This window comes from Bos javanicus, chromosome 11, assembly GCF_032452875.1.
Source record: "Bos javanicus breed banteng chromosome 11, ARS-OSU_banteng_1.0, whole genome shotgun sequence".
In the NCBI taxonomy this organism is placed as follows: domain Eukaryota; kingdom Metazoa; phylum Chordata; class Mammalia; order Artiodactyla; family Bovidae; genus Bos; species Bos javanicus.
In genome coordinates, this window is record NC_083878.1 from 104,881,157 (window position 1) to 104,897,416 (window position 16,260).

The following is a 16,260-nucleotide window of genomic DNA, read 5'->3' on the forward strand; positions in this document are numbered from 1 at the left end:
TCCTGGGCTTCCTGTTGCGTCCGCTCTCTGGTCTGCGTGTCTGGCCCACCTGGGCCTGTGTCACCCATGGTGCCACATGCAGATGGAGGGAAAGGGGGCCCGGACGACCAGCCGTTCCCTTCCTTGCTGCCAGTCCCTTTGACCCTCGACCGCTGACTCCCGGGAGGCGCCACCGAGTGAGGGTGCCGTTTGTGGGGTGCCGGGGCCCAGGGCTCCGTCCTGCAGCTCGGGATGTCTTGGGTGAAGCCAGCCACTCAGCTGTGTTGGCAACAGACAGCCAGGAACAGAAGCCAAGTGGCTTCTGCGTCAGCCTTGAAAACCACTGAAATGATCTCACTTGTCACTCCGTGGTCCAAATATTTTGCCCACTTACACGCAGCCTTCTGTGCTTGTGAAATTAAGTGTGTTATTACTCCCACCTGGCCCAGTGACAAGGCGGGCAGATCAGATGAATAACCTCGCAGCCGATCTGGCGAGTGGGAGCCTATCCTTATCGGCACAACGTGGACGCGGCTGCTTCCGGCTGGATGTGGGTGGAGGAGGGGCCGCCTGGGGTGGGGGCGGGGCGGGGGGTGCGGGTGGCCCGGTGGGGGGCGCTGGGGGGGGTCCCCACAGTGAGGAGGGTAGGAGACAGGTGAGCTTAGAGAGGAGATGAGACCCCTGGCTTCAGGGGCTCAGGAGGCTGTCTCGGAAGTGGGGGGCGGCACAGGGCCGGGGGTGGGCTGGGGTGTTCTGAGCTGGAGACGGGAGCTGGACCAGTGTCACTTCAGCACCAGGAATCAAGTTTCAGATGCATTCAGACAGGCTTTTGTTAACTCTATTTCTTTTTCTTTCTGATTTTAAATGTGATAAAGACTCATAATAGAAAAACGAAGAAAATTACAAAGGAGGGTGGGTAAGCACCTGGCTCCCCACCAGCAGCAAACGGGGCAAGGGGCTTCTTTCCTGATTTTGTGGATGCGTTTATAATCGGAGTTTTTTCCCACCACCAGCATTTTTATTTCCAGCACGTGAGTGTGTTCTTTCGGGGCTGATGCTGTATTATTTAAGAGACGATCGCCGGTGTCTGTCAAGGCTGCCCACCTTCTGGGTGGCCACGGGGCCTCCCTTTCCTCACTCCATCTCCTGAGTTTTGTTTCCTTAGGATGGAGCGCAGCCAGCTCAGCTCCGGGCACCACAGAGGCGCTGGCGGCCGGGGCATGCCCAGGGCAGGGCTTGGGGAATCACTCACCAGCGGGTTGCGGGAGGCAGGCTTATGTTACAGCGGAGGAAGCCGAGGCTGGGGAGAGGATGGCCAGCCGGCACGGAGGATGAGCCGTCAGGGGCACCCCTGAGTCTGAACCCCAGTGAGTGACACCGGTCAGGCTATCAGGGTGACAGTGTCCCCGGGCGGCTAAAGTTTCTCAGAGCCGGGTGAGCCGAGAGGGCCAGCGGGCGGGCTGCTGCGTGCCAGGTACTCACGGGGCCAGCCGGGCCGGCCGGCTCTTGCAGACAGCCTGACACAGACCTGGGCGGTGCTGCGTGGGGACCGCGGCTTCCCCAGGCGCCGTGACTCTTCCTCTCTGCCCGGGGTGGCAGGTGTGCAGCTGGCAAGATGCGAGCTCACCTTTGCTGGTGTCTCTGTGGCCCCCCAGGCAGCTCTGAGCGGCCCTGAGGGCCCACTGGGAGGCCCCTCTGCCCTCCCGAGCGAGCGCTTAAGTCCTGAGACCCAGGGGCCGAGCCAGCAGGGCATAGCTCATGGGGACGGGCCCTCACCCAGCTCAGCTCCAGGGACCCAGCTGTGGCCGACTCCCCAGCTGTGGGCATGGTGTGGGCAGACTCGGCTGAAACGGGCTTGTCCCCACCGAGAGGCCCAGTCCCCTGTGACAACAGAAACCTGCATATAAACGTTGGGACGATCTGGAAACGTCTGGCCACGAGGCTTAAACCGGGCAATGCTGGGACCTCGTCTGGGCAGAGCCCTTGGAGGGACCTGGGGTGTGAGATGACCCTGGCGGTGACCCTGGAGGCTGGGCCGGGTGGGGCTTGATGACCGGGTCACCCCAGTGGTTTCCTCGTGGCTCACCCAGGGTGGGCGATCTGTGACTTGACTCCTTCAGACCATCCTGGGCGCCCAGGATCAGCCCTGTCTTTGCCCCCAGCTGGGGGTCCCCTCCTGACTCGCGGGTCTGTGGCTCTGCAGAGTCGGGCTGGCCTCTCAGGGAAAGGGGACTGAACCAGTGCGTGGGTCGCCCCTGCCTTGCCCCCCTGCCCTCCACAGCGAAGGCCTTGCAGGAAACGGCCTTGCCGCTAAGCCCACTTGCTGCTCCTGGACCTGGGCAGCTATCCAGGCCGTGCGGGGGGCCCGTGACCGCCAGGTTTCCACCCCCCATCCTGCGTCTCCTTCACCCCAGGGAAGGTGGGAACTCCACGCTCATGTCCCAGGGGGAGGTGAGGGCGGAGTGGCCAGGCGAGGTGAGGGCAGCCCATGCATGCAGGGTCTGGGCACTCTGGGGGCGAGGTGGGGCGGTCCAGGACAAAGCAGAGACCCCTGTCCTGGGAATGTGCTGGCAGAGGTGCCCGGCAGGTCCCACATGTGGCCAGCACCGCCTGGAAGCAGGAGGCGGGGAAAGTGGCCAACAGGGGCCCACCAGGAGCGGGTGTCCCCAGGGGCAGTGAGTGGAGGTCCACGCCCGTGGCGAGGAGGAACGCCGTCTCCTTTGGCTCGTCGACAGGGTGTGGGCTGGGGCTCACCTTCCCCTCCTGCCTGCGAGGGTGATGCTGCGCATCCCGGGGAGGCGGGATGCTGAGGCTGGCCCCCTGTAGGCAGATAAGTCTGACTCTCCTCCCGGGCGACCGTGTTTCCAGGGCAGCCCCTTTTCTCTGGGCAGTTTTTGTTTATTTTTTTAAGCTCAGACGTGGCTCCTCTGGGGGCCGTGGACTCTCGTCAGTGGGAGAAACAAACGCCAGCAGTCATCATCGACCTGAGGATGGGGGCGTCCTGAAGGGGCTCTGGGGCTGGTGACCAGCAAGGACGGGGCAGGCTAGGAGTGATGGAGGAGGGAGTTCAAATCCCCTGGAGACTTTCTCAGTGCTGTCTCTGGGTTTTCCCCAAAGCAAACCCTAAAAGGCTTTCTCAGAGAACATACCCGACTCAGGGACTGGAGACCCATTGTACTGATGGGCAAGCTGAGGCCCCGAAAGGGAAAGGGTGTTTTTGTAAGTACAAAAGTTCTGAGATGTAAATAGGGACCCTGAGAGCCCATCCCCAGGCTCAGAGAGGAAGCCAGCCCCGTGAAAACAACACCATACTTCCTTCCTTGCCCCCGCTCCATGAGTATCGTGAGCTCCCACAATGTCCCAGGTAGGGCAATGGAAAGTTGGTGATCCCACGCCCAGGTCCCCAGCCTTGACGGGCTCTCAGGCCGGTGGGGACATCCAGGGAGCAGGACTCCCGGAGGCACCGGGAGGGTGTGGGCTACTGGTGCGACAGAGGAGGCTCACCCGGCTTTGGGGCGTGCGTGTTGGGAGCGGTCAGCCAGCTGCCCACAGGGGCCACGGTGGGGCCGGGCCTTCGGTGGAATGTGGAGTGGCCGGTGTGGACAGCGGTCCAGAGCTGCCGTCTGCCCAGGATCGGGCAGTTTTGTGGGCAGGGCTGGGTGCCGGCAGGAGGGAGATGACTCAGGGCAGGAAGGGAGGGCCTGGCCGGTTTTCTTAGGAGTTTGGACTTTATCCCGAGGGCGATGGGGAGCAGGAAAGGGTTTTTAACCTGCTGGGCGTGGGGTGGCAGGGCTCTGCCCTCCGCTGGGTGGCTGCTTCCTCGGACCCCAAGCTGCAGCCAGGCCCTCCTGGGATGGTGCTGGCTGAGGGCAGCTGTGGCCCGGCTGGCGGGTGGTCTGGGGGTAAGCCAGGTGCGGGGCAATGTCTCCTGGGTCAGCTTCTCTGGACGCAGACACGAGGAGCCCCAGGTGAATTCCGTCGCCACGCTCCCATCCTGCAGCGCACGGCAACTCCCCTTCACGGCTGCCATCAATAATCGCTCCCTTCTCCCGGTTGCTGCAGTGGCCACATATATAATATTTAAACCACATTGGTGGATGACAGAGACGTACGGATATTTTTAATCCCAACAGGCTATTACGGTTCATATCATGTCTGTCAAATAAATATTATGAATCATTTCCCGTTATCTTTATGGGGGCAAGTTGACTACATCAGGGAGATTGCGCACGGCAGCTCTGCCCTGCGTATTTATCCGCCTCTTATGTATATGTATGTGTATAGAGGGAGATTTATGGAGCAATTGTCGATAATAAATGCTCCCGGTAAAACACATTATCTTCTTGCTTGGTGGGCGGCGTCTGGAGAGGGCATGAGGAAGAGGAGTCAGGGAGGGGCGTGCCATCTTCGGAGCCAGGCCTGGGACGGGGTCGGCACCCCAGGATGCGCCTCTCGGCCTGAGCCCTTCTCCTCTGCTCCTGGGATCCGTCAACACTGATTTCCCTGTTGATGGTCTCATTTCATGTTAAAAATAAAAAAAAGTCTCTATGATTAGCTGGCTCTTTTCTTCCATCTTAAAGAAGAAACTGAGGTTCAGAGAGGGCCACGGGAGAGCCGGTGGCTGAGCCAGGCACAGCCTCCCCACTCCTGGTACCCACCCTGGCACCCAGGTTTCCAACTCTGCTGCCTGGCCCTTCTCTGCACCTGGTCTCAGCATCTGCACACCTGTGAGAAGCAGGGAGATGGGGCAGTTCGCTGGAGGCCTGAGTGAGTGGTTGTCTTTAAGTGGGGGTGGGTGTCCGACCATTAACCCTTATTGTGAATCTGTGAATCTGTTGGCCTTGGTGCTGGGGCTGCTGCATGACCTGGAGCCAGTCTCCGCTCCCCTGGGTTTTTGTATCGCCTCTGGTGAACCAGGGGAGCAGGAATCTGTCTTTGGGGCCGGAGTTGGCAGATGGGGTGGCTGGGACTTCGTGACCCCAGGAAACAGCGGCATCTTCCTCTGCTGACTTGGAACTCTCTGGACCCCTGCGAGCTGCCCCTCACTCCTTCTGTCCCCTGCCTGGGCATCTGTGACTCCTTCCAAGTGCCCTTGGGGTTTGGAGGGGCCATCTCTTCGGAGACCTCTGGAAGGATTCCGGGGGTTCCCAGGTGGCGCTACCGGTAAAGAACCCGCCCGCCAATGCAGGAGACGTAGGAGACATGGATTTGATCCCTGGATCAGGAAGATCCCCTGGAGGAGGGCATGGCAACCCACTCCAGTCTTTTTGCCCGGAGAATCCCAGGGACAGAGGAGCCTGGCGGGCTATGGTCCCTGGGGTCGCAGAGTTGGACACGATGGAAGTGACCTAGCATGGAAGGATCCCGCCAGCCCTTGCAGGGAGCTGGCCTGAAACCCCAGTCTTTCTCTACAAAGTTAGCTCCATCCCCTTAGGCCTGTATCACATGGACTGGTTTGGCCAAACCGCCTTTCAGCTCCCAGAGGATTGGGATGAGGCTCCCACACGATGGAGGGGAGCAGCCTGCCTTCAGAGCATCTGATGGGGATGAAGCCTAACCTCTGGCCACGCTTGTCTGGCTGTGCAGGGCTGGCCACTGCTGTGGACGGGAGTGGTCAAGAGCCTGCAGGGAGACAGAGGCTTCTCAGAAGGCGTCTCCTCCTCCACCATGTCCCCCGACCCGGTCCGCTCGCTTCTCCCCACGAAGCAGGACAGGCTGAGTGCAGAGCAGCGGCTTTCCCGAGCTCCCCCACACGATGGAGAGACAGGGCAGGACTCGGAACAGCTCTGTCCGCCTTGTTGGGCGAGCTCGGGTGCCCCTCTGCCCCTCTGGGCTTCCTCCTCACCTGCCAGCTTGAGTCAGCTGTCACCAGCGACAGAGAGGGTCGCCCCCACAGGAGGTGAGAGAGTGCCCTCCAGGCTGGGGGATTTGAGAACAGGCTGGGGTGCCTGAGCCCCTGCCCTGTTTATGGGGGTCAGGGCCCCACCCCGTCTGTGAGATCCTGCTGGTCATCAGCCCAGGATCACATGGACCCTCCTTGGAGGGAAGGCCCCGGAAGCAGCCAAGGTGTGCCCTGGTGCCCCAGGAACTGTCGGGAGCCGTCCACCCAGACGCCAGTCTCTGGGGCCCTGCCTGGCAGACAGTGGCCTTTAAAAATATTATTCACCAAGCGATTCTGGAGACTGTTTATAAGCCTGAGCTGAGACAGGCACCGGGAGTAGGCCAAAGCACCTTAAAAAGCATCCTTCAGGGAGGAAAAAAAAAAAAAGGAAAAAAAAAAACCCAAACAAAAAACAAAACCCTCTCAGATCCCAGGTTGTAAATAGATGGATATTACTATAAAAATACTTTTGGCTGCAGAAACACACGGCGGGAAGGCTGGGGGCGGGTTTTTCCATGGTTAGCTGGGACCTGGAGACTCCAAATGGGGCAGCCACCGTCCCGGGCGGGGCCCTGTGGGATCGTTTGCACCAAAGAGCCCCCGCTAGAGGGGGGAGCGAGGGCCAGAAGTAACAAGGGCAAGCACATTTCCGTCAAGGAGGCTGGTGTTGGCCTCCCTCCGCGGCCGCTGCCCTCCCCTTCCACGCCTGCCAGCTCCTGCAGCACCCCGGCACCCCACCACTCCCGGCCCCCTGCCACGGGCAAGATGAGGCTGGGAGCTGTGTGGCACCTGTGGGGCTCCGGACACGTGCGCACTCCACTGCCCCCGCGGCCTCCCGGGGTCCTGGCTGAGGCTGGGGCTTGGAGACACCGTCGGAGGCCTCTCCTGGGAACAGAGGCCCCGAGGAACCCACGTGGAAGTTCGCCTGTGCCTGTCTCCCTGGCTCCAGGCGCCAATAGTTCCAAACGGAGTCTCTGAGTTTCCTGGGGCAAGGGGCGGGGGAGGACTGGGAAGCCCAGGGTGTCCACCGTCACAGGCAGGCGACTTCAGGTGCTCGAACTCAGGCTTCGAGGCCTCTAGGACCAGCTTGCCTATGAGCGCCCGGCGTGTTCCGACCTGCCTGCCAAGGCTTTTGAAGGCTGTTCCTTCAACAGGCTGGCTACCTCCCCGCCCCGGGCGAGAGCTCGTGCTGGTCCTTCTGCCTGGAGTGCCCTCAGCCCTGCCTCGATCCGATGAAAACCTCCCTTCTTCAAACCCAGCTCAAGAAACAGCCGTGCCCAGAAGCTGTGGGCCCCTGGCCTGACACATCCTGGCCCTTCGGTCACTGTCCTAACACTTCCGGCCTGTCCACCACTTCCCACACCCTTGTGGGTGCCTCTTAGGTTCCCCACCCTGGGCTGGGGCTCCCAGAGTGCCCACTTCATCATCTCATAATCATATTGATAACTGCAGTGGCAGGAACTCTCAGGACTGAGCTCCTTCTCCTGGGGCCAGACTCTCCCTCAGTTCAGTTCAGTCGCTCAGTCGTGCCCGACTCTTTGGGACTGCAGCACGCCAGGCCTCCCTGTCCATCACCAACTCCCGGAGCTTGCTCAAACTCATGTCCATTGAGTCCGTGATGCCATCCAACCAACTCATCCTCTGTTCGTGGGGTTCTTAAGGCAAGAATACTGAAGCGGTTTGCCATTCCCTTCTCCAGTGGACCACGTTTTGTCAGAATTCTCCACCACGACCCATCCATCTTGGGTGGCCCTACACGGCATGGCTCATAGTTTCATTGAGTTAGACAAGGCTGTGGTCCACGTGATTACATGACTCTCCCTGCCTCACCTCATTCAGTCTTCCCGTGACTCAGTGGCACAGGGTGACCGTGCCCACTCTACAGAAGAGGAGACTGAGGCACAGGGAAGGAGGGACCTGGCTAGGTCACACGGCTGGGAATAGGAAGAACTGGGAGCCAGCCCATGCCTGTTGACCTGGGACCACACCTCTGCCTGACTACCTAGACTGGAGCACACGGTCTCGCCCCTTGGCAAGGGCTGAAGAGATGTCTGTCGGATGAATGACCGACCCATGGCAATGGACGCAGGAACAGTTTGCGTTTCCTTGGCACCCCGCCCCCACTCGCAGAGCATGGCTGGCTGTCCGCACGGGATGTGGTGCGAAGGCAGTGCTTCACACAGGCCACTGGGGGCTGGGGGCCTGTGCGGGTCCACACCCTCGCTGACCCAGACGTTCCCAAAATGCTGGCTTCATCCTCGCTGCAGAGTGACGGTGCTCCACGCCGTCATCTCTCCCGGCCTTGGCTGCCCTCCTTAGTCAGGTGGGCTAGCAGTGCCCACTGCCCAGCCAAGAAGTGGGTGCCATGGTACTGGGTGGTCTCCTCTCCCGAGTGGCGAGGGTCTCTTCATCTCCGGTGGCAGTGGCGAGGTCTGACTCAGGTCAGGAGGACAGGCTGGGAGGATGGAGTTCAGACGGGCCACTGATGGTGCACAGAGGGAAGGCCGTGCCAGGGGCAATGGAGACAGGCCCGAAGACGGGGGCTGGCATGAGGCGCGCACCCCAGATGTGTCAGCACCTGCGTTTGCTCCTGCTCATCCTGCATGCTTGCCCGCCCCCAGCCCTGGCGGAAGGAAACAGGCTTTAGAAGTGGGTGGCCAGTGGGGTGAAGAGGGGAGTGGGTTTGCTGGGACGGCAGTGATGAGGACCAGTCTTACACCGGCCACGGCTGGAGGCAGGGGCAGATGGGCAGGGGGCTCAGGAGCCAGCAAAAACCAGACTTTCTCGAGTAGGGGAGAAAGGCAGGCAGGGATCAGACAGGAGCCAGGGGGACAGGGCAAGCCTGGGCCATGGCCTGTGGTTGTGCCAGGGGAGGGAGGGCTCCCCAACCAGAACTTACCTGACACCCCCCCCCCGCCGCCCCGCAGCCCAGGATGCTCCCAGTGGCCCGAGGGCCTCTCTCTGCAGCAGGACAGGTCTCAGTGGCCTTGTGGGATCCAGCCCCTGGCTGTCCATGGGGAGGCGGTCCTGTTGTGTGCCCATTCCACAGAGGGGAAAGTGAAGCCCAGAAGGGGGCTGGGGAGGCAGGCTGGAGATCACATAGGTGGCAATGGTGCCCGAGGCAGGAGGGCCCCCCTGTAGTCCAGGGCTGTGTCTGTCCCTGAGCCGCCGGCTGGGCCCTCCCATCAGTGCCCCTGGCCCAGGGGTCACATGTGCGGCCCGGGTGACGTGGGGAAGCGCCTCAGGAGTGGACCTAGCAGGGCAGCGAGCCTGGGGTGGGGCCGGGGTCAGGAGACCCAGGTCCACACAGGTAACTCACGCAGGAGCCCCAACTCCAGCTGCCCCGAGCTGTCAGGACGGGCATCCGTCCTTTCGCTTTTAAACAAACACGTCATGAATTTAGAAGTCAGGGCAGAGAACTGTCCAAGGCGTAAAAATAGCCACCTGGCCACAGAGTCAGCACCCAGCTTGCCGCGCCTGGTCCCGAGCCTGGTGCTCCCAGAAGCCGGGGCGCCCCCTCCCCAACCAGCCCCCCTTCCCGGGGTGGGGGGAGCCTAGCTAGCCGTCCGTGGGGGCGGGGCTGGGGGCGCCCGGAGTGTGGGAGTGGGGGCCAGATGGGGGCTCCAGAAAATGAAACCCCACACTAGACCCCGGAGCCGAGCCTGTGCCACCCGGGGCCTCAGTTTCCCCAGGCGCCGGGCAGGCTCTGCGCGCCGCGCGGCCGGCCGCTTTGTGTGGCCGCCCAGACAATGGCCCGGCCGCTGTCCGCCTGCTCCGCCCGGTGGTTTTTTTTTTTTGGGGGGGGGGGTGGCAGGCCGGGGAGGGAATTCTGCTCCCGCCCCGCCCGCGCCCCCCGCCCCCGCGCCGCCGCCCCCGAGCGACTCCCGGGAACCCCTGGCGGAGGAAAACTTGCAAGTTTGCACCGCGCTCCCTCGCCTGCAACTCGGCGGCGGGGCGGGCGGCGCGGGGGAAGGGGGCGCGCTCCGGACGGCGGGGCGGGGGGGGGCGGCGCGCAGGGGGCGGGGGGGGCGGAGGGAGGTGCGCTCCGGGCGGGCGGGGCTGGGCGCGCGCGCAGGGGGCGGGGGGCGCGCTCCGGACGGCGCGGGGGCGCAGGGGGTTGCGCTCCGGGAGGGCGGGTTGGGGCGGGGGGCCGGCGAGGGGCGCGCTCCGGGCGGGCGGGGCTGGGCGCGCGCGCAGGCCGGGCGGGCGGGTGGCGGCGCTGCGCCGAGTCCGCGCCCGTCGCGGGCCCCCCGCCGCCCCCCGCCGGCGCCGCCGCGGTCGGAGCGGGGCGCGGGCGCGCGCGGCGGGGGCGCGGGCGGGCGGGCGCGCGCGCGGCGGGGGCGCGCGGCACAAGTAGTTTACATTGTTGGGCGACTTTTGCAACAACTCGCCGCGCCGCGGCCTCCGCGCGCCGCCGCCGCCGCCGCCGCCGCCGGCTCCCGCCGCCCGGGCCCGGCCGGCCGCGCCGGGGGCCGCCGCGAGGTCGCCGCAGACATGGACACCAAACATTTCCTGCCGCTCGGTGAGTGATCGCGGGCGGCGGCGGGGCGCGTCCCCGGCGCGCGCGGGGCCCCCGGCCCGCCCCGCCCGGCCCCGCGCCCCCCGGCCGGCCCGCGCGGAGTTGGGGCGCGGGGCCGGGAGCGGGTGGGCCGGGCAACTTTTCCCCGGGCCGGCTGGGCGCGGAGCGGGCGAGGGCGGCGGGCAGCTCGCGGGCCGCGGCGGGCCGCCGACTTGGAGCGGGCAGCGGGCGGGCAGCGGGGCCGGAGGGGCGGCCGGTCGGCTGGACCGGGGCGGGGGGGACTCCCGGCCCCGCCCGGCGTTAGCTGGCGCCCCCCGCCCGGGCGCCCAGCTCCAGCGGGGCGGCGCAACTTGTGCGCTCCCAGCCTCCGGCCGCCCTGGCATCGGGACGGCCTCTGCGCCGCCGCCCGGGCTGCGGAGTCCAGCAGGCCGCCGGCCCTGGAACGCTCGGGACCCCTCCTCCTCCAGAGCCGCCCGGGCGCCAGTGGGTAGGGTCGCCGAAGGGCCTTAAGACCGGGACCATCAAACCCGGAGAGGCCCCCTTCCAGAAACGGGGACCCTCACTCTGGCGCACGCGAGTGTTCTCCTGGCGTTCCCTGGAGCTGGCCCTGCTCTTGGGGTGGACACCCTGGAGGGTCTGAGGGCCGGCTTCCCCGTCCTTCCGCTGCCATCGCGCCCAGTGGCTCCGTTGCCCTGGACCACTCTCCAGCTCCAGTTCTGGCCCCACAAAGGAGGAGGGGGCATGGCCAGGTGCCCCCAGCCCGCTGTCCTCCCGCGGGTTTGGGAACCAGTGAGAGGCAGGGGAGGGGGAGGGGGTGGGGAGACTTTATAAATGAGCCCGGGAAGGATATTAATTTGGCGGTGGGGCCGGCAGCCGGGCTGTCAGGCTGGGTGAAGGATTTGTGCTGAATGGAAATTAAAACAGCTGATTATGAATGAAACCCGCGGTCTGTTGCCGCTCCTGCCTGCCCACCCCCTGGCAGCCTGGGGTGCAGTTTGGCCACCCGGTTGGCCGCCAGAACGCGGCGCAGCTGCGGGGACGTTTGTTGAGATGGGGAGGTGGAGGGGAGCCGCGTGGAGCCGGCCGGGCTTCCCGGGATGGCTGGGTGAGGGTCTGAGCACTCCTGGCAGCTGCGCAGAGGGGCGTGTGACATGGTGACCGGGGTGGGCTTCTAAGTTCGCCGGGTCCAAGAAGACTCTTTCCGTGACCCTGCGCGGTCCAGGCCTCCGCAGGCGCCAGGCTGGGCGCTCTCCTTCCTTCTCAGAGCCTCCAGGGCGGGCACGCACGTCCATTTTGCGGATGAGACAACTGGTTGAGACCAGCGGCTACAAAGTGATGGTTTGGGGTTTGAAGCCCCAGCCCGTGGTGACGCCGTGTGTATGGATTGAAAGCTGAGTTGATTCTGACTTGCTGCTGCTGGGCCTGGCTGGGGGGCGTCCCTATGTAGGCCAACAACTTCTCCTGTCGCTATTAAAGTCTTACACATATGTGTACACGCACAGAGGCGCCCCCTGGGACAGGAGCGCTCAACTCTGTCTCTGCTCTTCTCCCAGGCCCCCCGATGAGGCAGGGCCCTGCCTGGGTGCCGTGGAGCCGGACGGGTCCCCGTCCCTGACATGCTGGCAGGGTCCTAGGAGTGGGCCCATGGAGGGCCCCTGCCGCAGGCTGGCTGTGCTGGAGTCCCCACAGGGAGGAAAAGTTGTGTCCCAGGAACCTGGACGGGTGTTATGTTCCCCCCAGCCCTCCCATCGCGGCAAGGAGGCTGGGGGTGGGGGCTTCTCTCTGACCCGGCCTGCGGCCTCCCAGGCAGCCCATGCCCCAGGCCTGAGCAGACAGCCCTGGACTCTGATTACACTTTATTTTTTTTCTAAGCTTGTGACCAGCTCTGAAGTCCAGTGGAGTTGAAGGTCCATTTAAGCGGCTACTTGCCTAAGCCCTTTTGTCAACACGGCCTAATCCCTCGTGGGGGGTGAGTGTCGGAAGGCCCTGCCTGTCCAGGCGTGGCTGGCTGCCCGGGGCAGATCTGGAGCAGTTGGGCAGGCGGCATTGCCCCTTAACGGTTGTCCATCCACTTTCGGGGCCTTGGGCAGAGGGCCTGGTCCTTCCAGCACCTACTGCCTGGGGTGTGGCGGGCCTGGGTCCTTGCTCTTACCTGCCCGGGAGTCTCCCAGCTGCCAAGCCTCCCCGTGAGGGCAGGGCAGGGCAGGGACGAGCCCAAGGTACGGATCTGGGCCCAAGAACTTGTCCACGGCAGCCCCTGCTGCCCACGGCTGACCAGCGCCTGTGCCGATTGAGAGAAGGCCTGTGCTGGCACCAGTCTGGCTGGTGGGGCTGCAAGGCTGAGTCTGCAGTCTCGAGGTCTCAGACCCCAGACCCCTGGCTGCTCGTGGCCCGTTTGCCTGGGGATGGGTGGAGGGCGCAGTAACAGCACAGTAGGTCCACTGATCGCCCTCTGGGCAGCTCTTGGGGACCTGGGAGAGCTCGGAGCCCGGATGAGGGGCATCTGGTAACATCAGAGCCCTCGGGACCCAAAATAGAGCACATTCTCGGGCCTCCCGAAATAACAGGGTCACGTGACTCTGCGGAGGCCGGGCTTGGAGGCCGGCCTGCCGAGGCAGTCCCGTCTTGGCCTGGGCCCTGGGACTGTTGGGGCGTTTGTTTTGGTAAACTCCAGAGGGGGCTCTGTGTGTTGATGGGGGAAGTGTCAGGGTGAGAAAAACAGCCCTCGGATGGGCTTGGCCGTGGCTGTGGCCATCGCCTTGCCGGCCTGGACTTGGACGCCTATCCGCTGCGCCTGGGCCCAGTGCGTAGCCCTGACCCACTCTGCCTGGACACGGTGGGACGCGCTGGGGACCCTCGGGAAGGGCCACGGGGGGCGGGCCGGGCGGTTCTGAGCTGGGGCTTGGCAGAGCTGAACGGGCAGCCGTGCGCACACCGGGGCGGCCGCTGGGGGCCGGCTCCAGCTCTACCAGCTCGTCCAGCTGCGCCTGTCCTTCAGGGCCTGCAGGGAGCTGCGCCTCCTCCAGGAGGCCCTCCGCCCGCCCTCCCTGGCCTCCCCCGCCCTGGCCCCCGCCTCCGTGTGGCTCTGGGGCGAGTTTCCGGTGGTGGTCCTCGTCTGTCATCCTGGGAGAGGAGGCCCCAGGGGCTGGTTGTGGAATTAATGTGCGTGCAGAATGGGGCTGGTGTGCGTGGCATCCGGCATCAGGACAGGGCCCTTGGTGAGGCAGGGTGGGGCAGACTTGGGGGGCGGTGTGTGTGTGGGGGGGTGAAGGCCCCGAAGGCCCGCCCAGAGCCTGTGGAAGCTGCCTGCAGAGTTCCACCTTCCCGGCTTGCCTGAGCTCTTTCCACAGTTGGCCTGTTTCCGCAGCGGGTGGTGGGCTCGAGCTTGGCGCGTCCCGTAGGAGCAGAGAGCTCCCGAGCTTGACTCAGCTGCCATGCACAGGCCAGGGCAGAGGCCCGTGAGCTGGCCCAGGACCAGACCTGACCCTCCTTCCCTCTTCCGCCTGCCCCTGGTTTTGTCAGAGTTCATGGCAGCTGGCCCTAGTGGCCAGGGGCTTGAGGTGCCCAACCTACTGGTCTGTTCCCACGGGAGCCGGCTGCTGGCAGGCTCAGGTACGGGCAGGGGCCTGGACCCTCGCGGGCCCCGGTGCCTGGTGGGGCTGGTGTCCGCCGGTGGGCGCCCCTCGAGTCTTTTGCCCTGGCGTACACTGAGCAGATCTGTGTCCTGGATGCTGTGGTCAGGGGGCAGGGCCAGTCCCCTCCCCTCTCCCCGCCTGCCCTGCTCGTGCTGGGACAGCTCCGGTTTCACTCTCCTGTCCGCAGGCCCCTCTGTCCCTTGCTCCCCCGACCTGCACCCTCTCGAGTGACCCGGTGTATCCCGGGGACCCTGGAGCTGCCCCTTCCTGGGGGGCTGTGTCTTCTTGTGGGCTGGTGGCCAGGCCTCTGGGGATCGGGTCCCCTGTCGTTGCAGCCTGTGTGTGTGTCCTGCCTGCCGGCCTATCGGAGCCTCAACTGTTCATCTGTAAAATGGACGCGCGCGCCGGCCTTTGCTGGGTGCAGGGGAAGGCAGTCGATTGTGTCTCCCTGACGGCCTCCTTCAGAGGTGCGGCCTGTGGTCAGAGCCTCCCTGTGTACCCTGTCTGGGTTGATGACGGGGGTCAGGGGGCCCGGATGTCCAGTGATGGAGCAAAACAGGACCATGAAGCAGAGGCGTAGCTGCTGCTGTGGCGGCCGTGCAGCAGACGCGGGAAAGGGGGTGGCCCCACCCTGTCCTCCACGCTCGGAGCACAGATGAGGCGCCTGGTCTGGGCTCCCGCAGCCCAGCTGGGGCCCTGCTCCGCGGCCCCTGGGAGGGGGCGGGCGAGGGCCTGGCTTGCACGCCCACCGAGAGCCTGGTGCGGGATGTTCGAGCAGTCGTGCCCCAGCGCCTCACAGACTGGGAAATTGCACCCTAGAGTTACAGAGCAATTGTCTAGCTCAGCAGCGGAATGAGCGTGAAATGGAGCAGAAAGCAGCTAAATAAAATCGGCCCGGGCCGACGCAGGGGAGAGTGGGGACGCACGTGCGCGCCGCGGCCCTGTGTGCCGCGCTCCGGCCGCCTGGCCCGCCCGCCGCCGGCTGTCCCGCGTCCCTCCATCTGTGTGTCCCCGCGTCCCTGCGTGAGCGGGGCAGGTGAGCCTGGTGCCTGCGCAGGGCCCCCTTTCATCCGTAGCCCCCGTCTATCCCGTGTCTCTGAATGCCTCTTACGACACATCCAGGGCCCTGTGCTGCCCACCCGAGGACACAGTGGTGCCATCCCCTGGGTGCCTGCTGTGTCCCTGGGCCTGGGTTTCTAGCCCCGTGACATCCTCGCAGGGACGGGCCCGTGGAGCTGTGGGGGCCTTCGGGCTGGGCTCGCCTCTGGGCAGTTCCGCCTGCCTTTTCTCAGCTCCGGTTGGGCCCCGTGTCCAGGGACGGGCCGCGACCGCCTGATCCTCAGGGGGCGTCTTCAGAAACCACCTGCCTGGTGGGCCCTGCGTCTGTGCCCTGTCCTGCCTCCCCGGGGCCTGTTAGGTGTCCCGGGCCCTCGGGTGAGCGTTCTGTTCTGGGAGACCTGACGGGGCTTGAAGCTTCACTGCCCTCCTTCTCTCCCGTTCTCCCTGGAAGGTCCTCATCCCGGGTCGTCCCTGGCTGGGGGTAGGGCCAGAGCCGAGGGTGGAGAACCACGGGCTGGGTCACAGCTCAAGGCGCAGCCTCAGGACCCCTGTGGCCTGGGGTCCCCTCCCTCACCCCCCAGGGCGGAGCTGTCCGCAGCAAATCCCTGAGGGCCCCGGTGGGTGCTGGGGGGCGGGCAGCCACACCTGGTCCCCAGAGCAGGGCGGGGCCTCGCTTTTCGCCGTGTTCCCCACCCCGAACACACACACACACGTGCTCGTGACTGCACGCCCCACGCGTCTGTGCACACAGGTGCAGAGGCGTACACACATCCGTGTATACGAACAGCTGCACACGCATGCGCACACGCGCACCCAGGCCCGGCCTTCCCAGCTGGTTCTAGCACAGTCCCCACGAGGTCTTCCTTAGAAGGCCTCAGGCCTGCTGGCTGGCTCTGGTCCACTCAGCACCCGGGGAGCACCTGCCCGGTGCTGGACGGGCCCCGCCGCCCCGCAGAGCTGGGCGTGAGCGGTGGGGGTGGCCAGGCTTCCTGCTGGAGCCGGTTCTGGCGCGGACTCTGGCGGAGAGGCGGGCTTGCAACAGGTGTGGGGGTGGGCCCTCCGGAGCAGGGTCAGCTGAGACCAGCGCCCAGAGGCCTGGCCCCCGGGCCTGCGTGGCCTAAGCTGGGAGAGGCGCTACTGTGTGAGAGGCAGCTGGTTGACACTGGGACAGGGAGGGGCCCCGGGCC

The 16,260-nt window shown here is 65.0% G+C and overlaps 1 protein-coding gene across 1 annotated transcript in view; it reads left to right on the forward strand.

Moving 5' to 3' along the window:
• Positions 1-10,259: 10,259 nt before the first annotated feature.
• RXRA (retinoid X receptor alpha) overlaps positions 10,260-16,260 on the forward strand; it is a 93,105-nt gene continuing 87,104 nt past the window's right edge. The window contains exon 1 of the mRNA XM_061434152.1: positions 10,260-10,382. Coding sequence (XP_061290136.1) covers positions 10,355-10,382 — 28 coding nt within the window. The 5' untranslated portion in view covers positions 10,260-10,354. The remainder of the gene's footprint in view (positions 10,383-16,260) is intronic.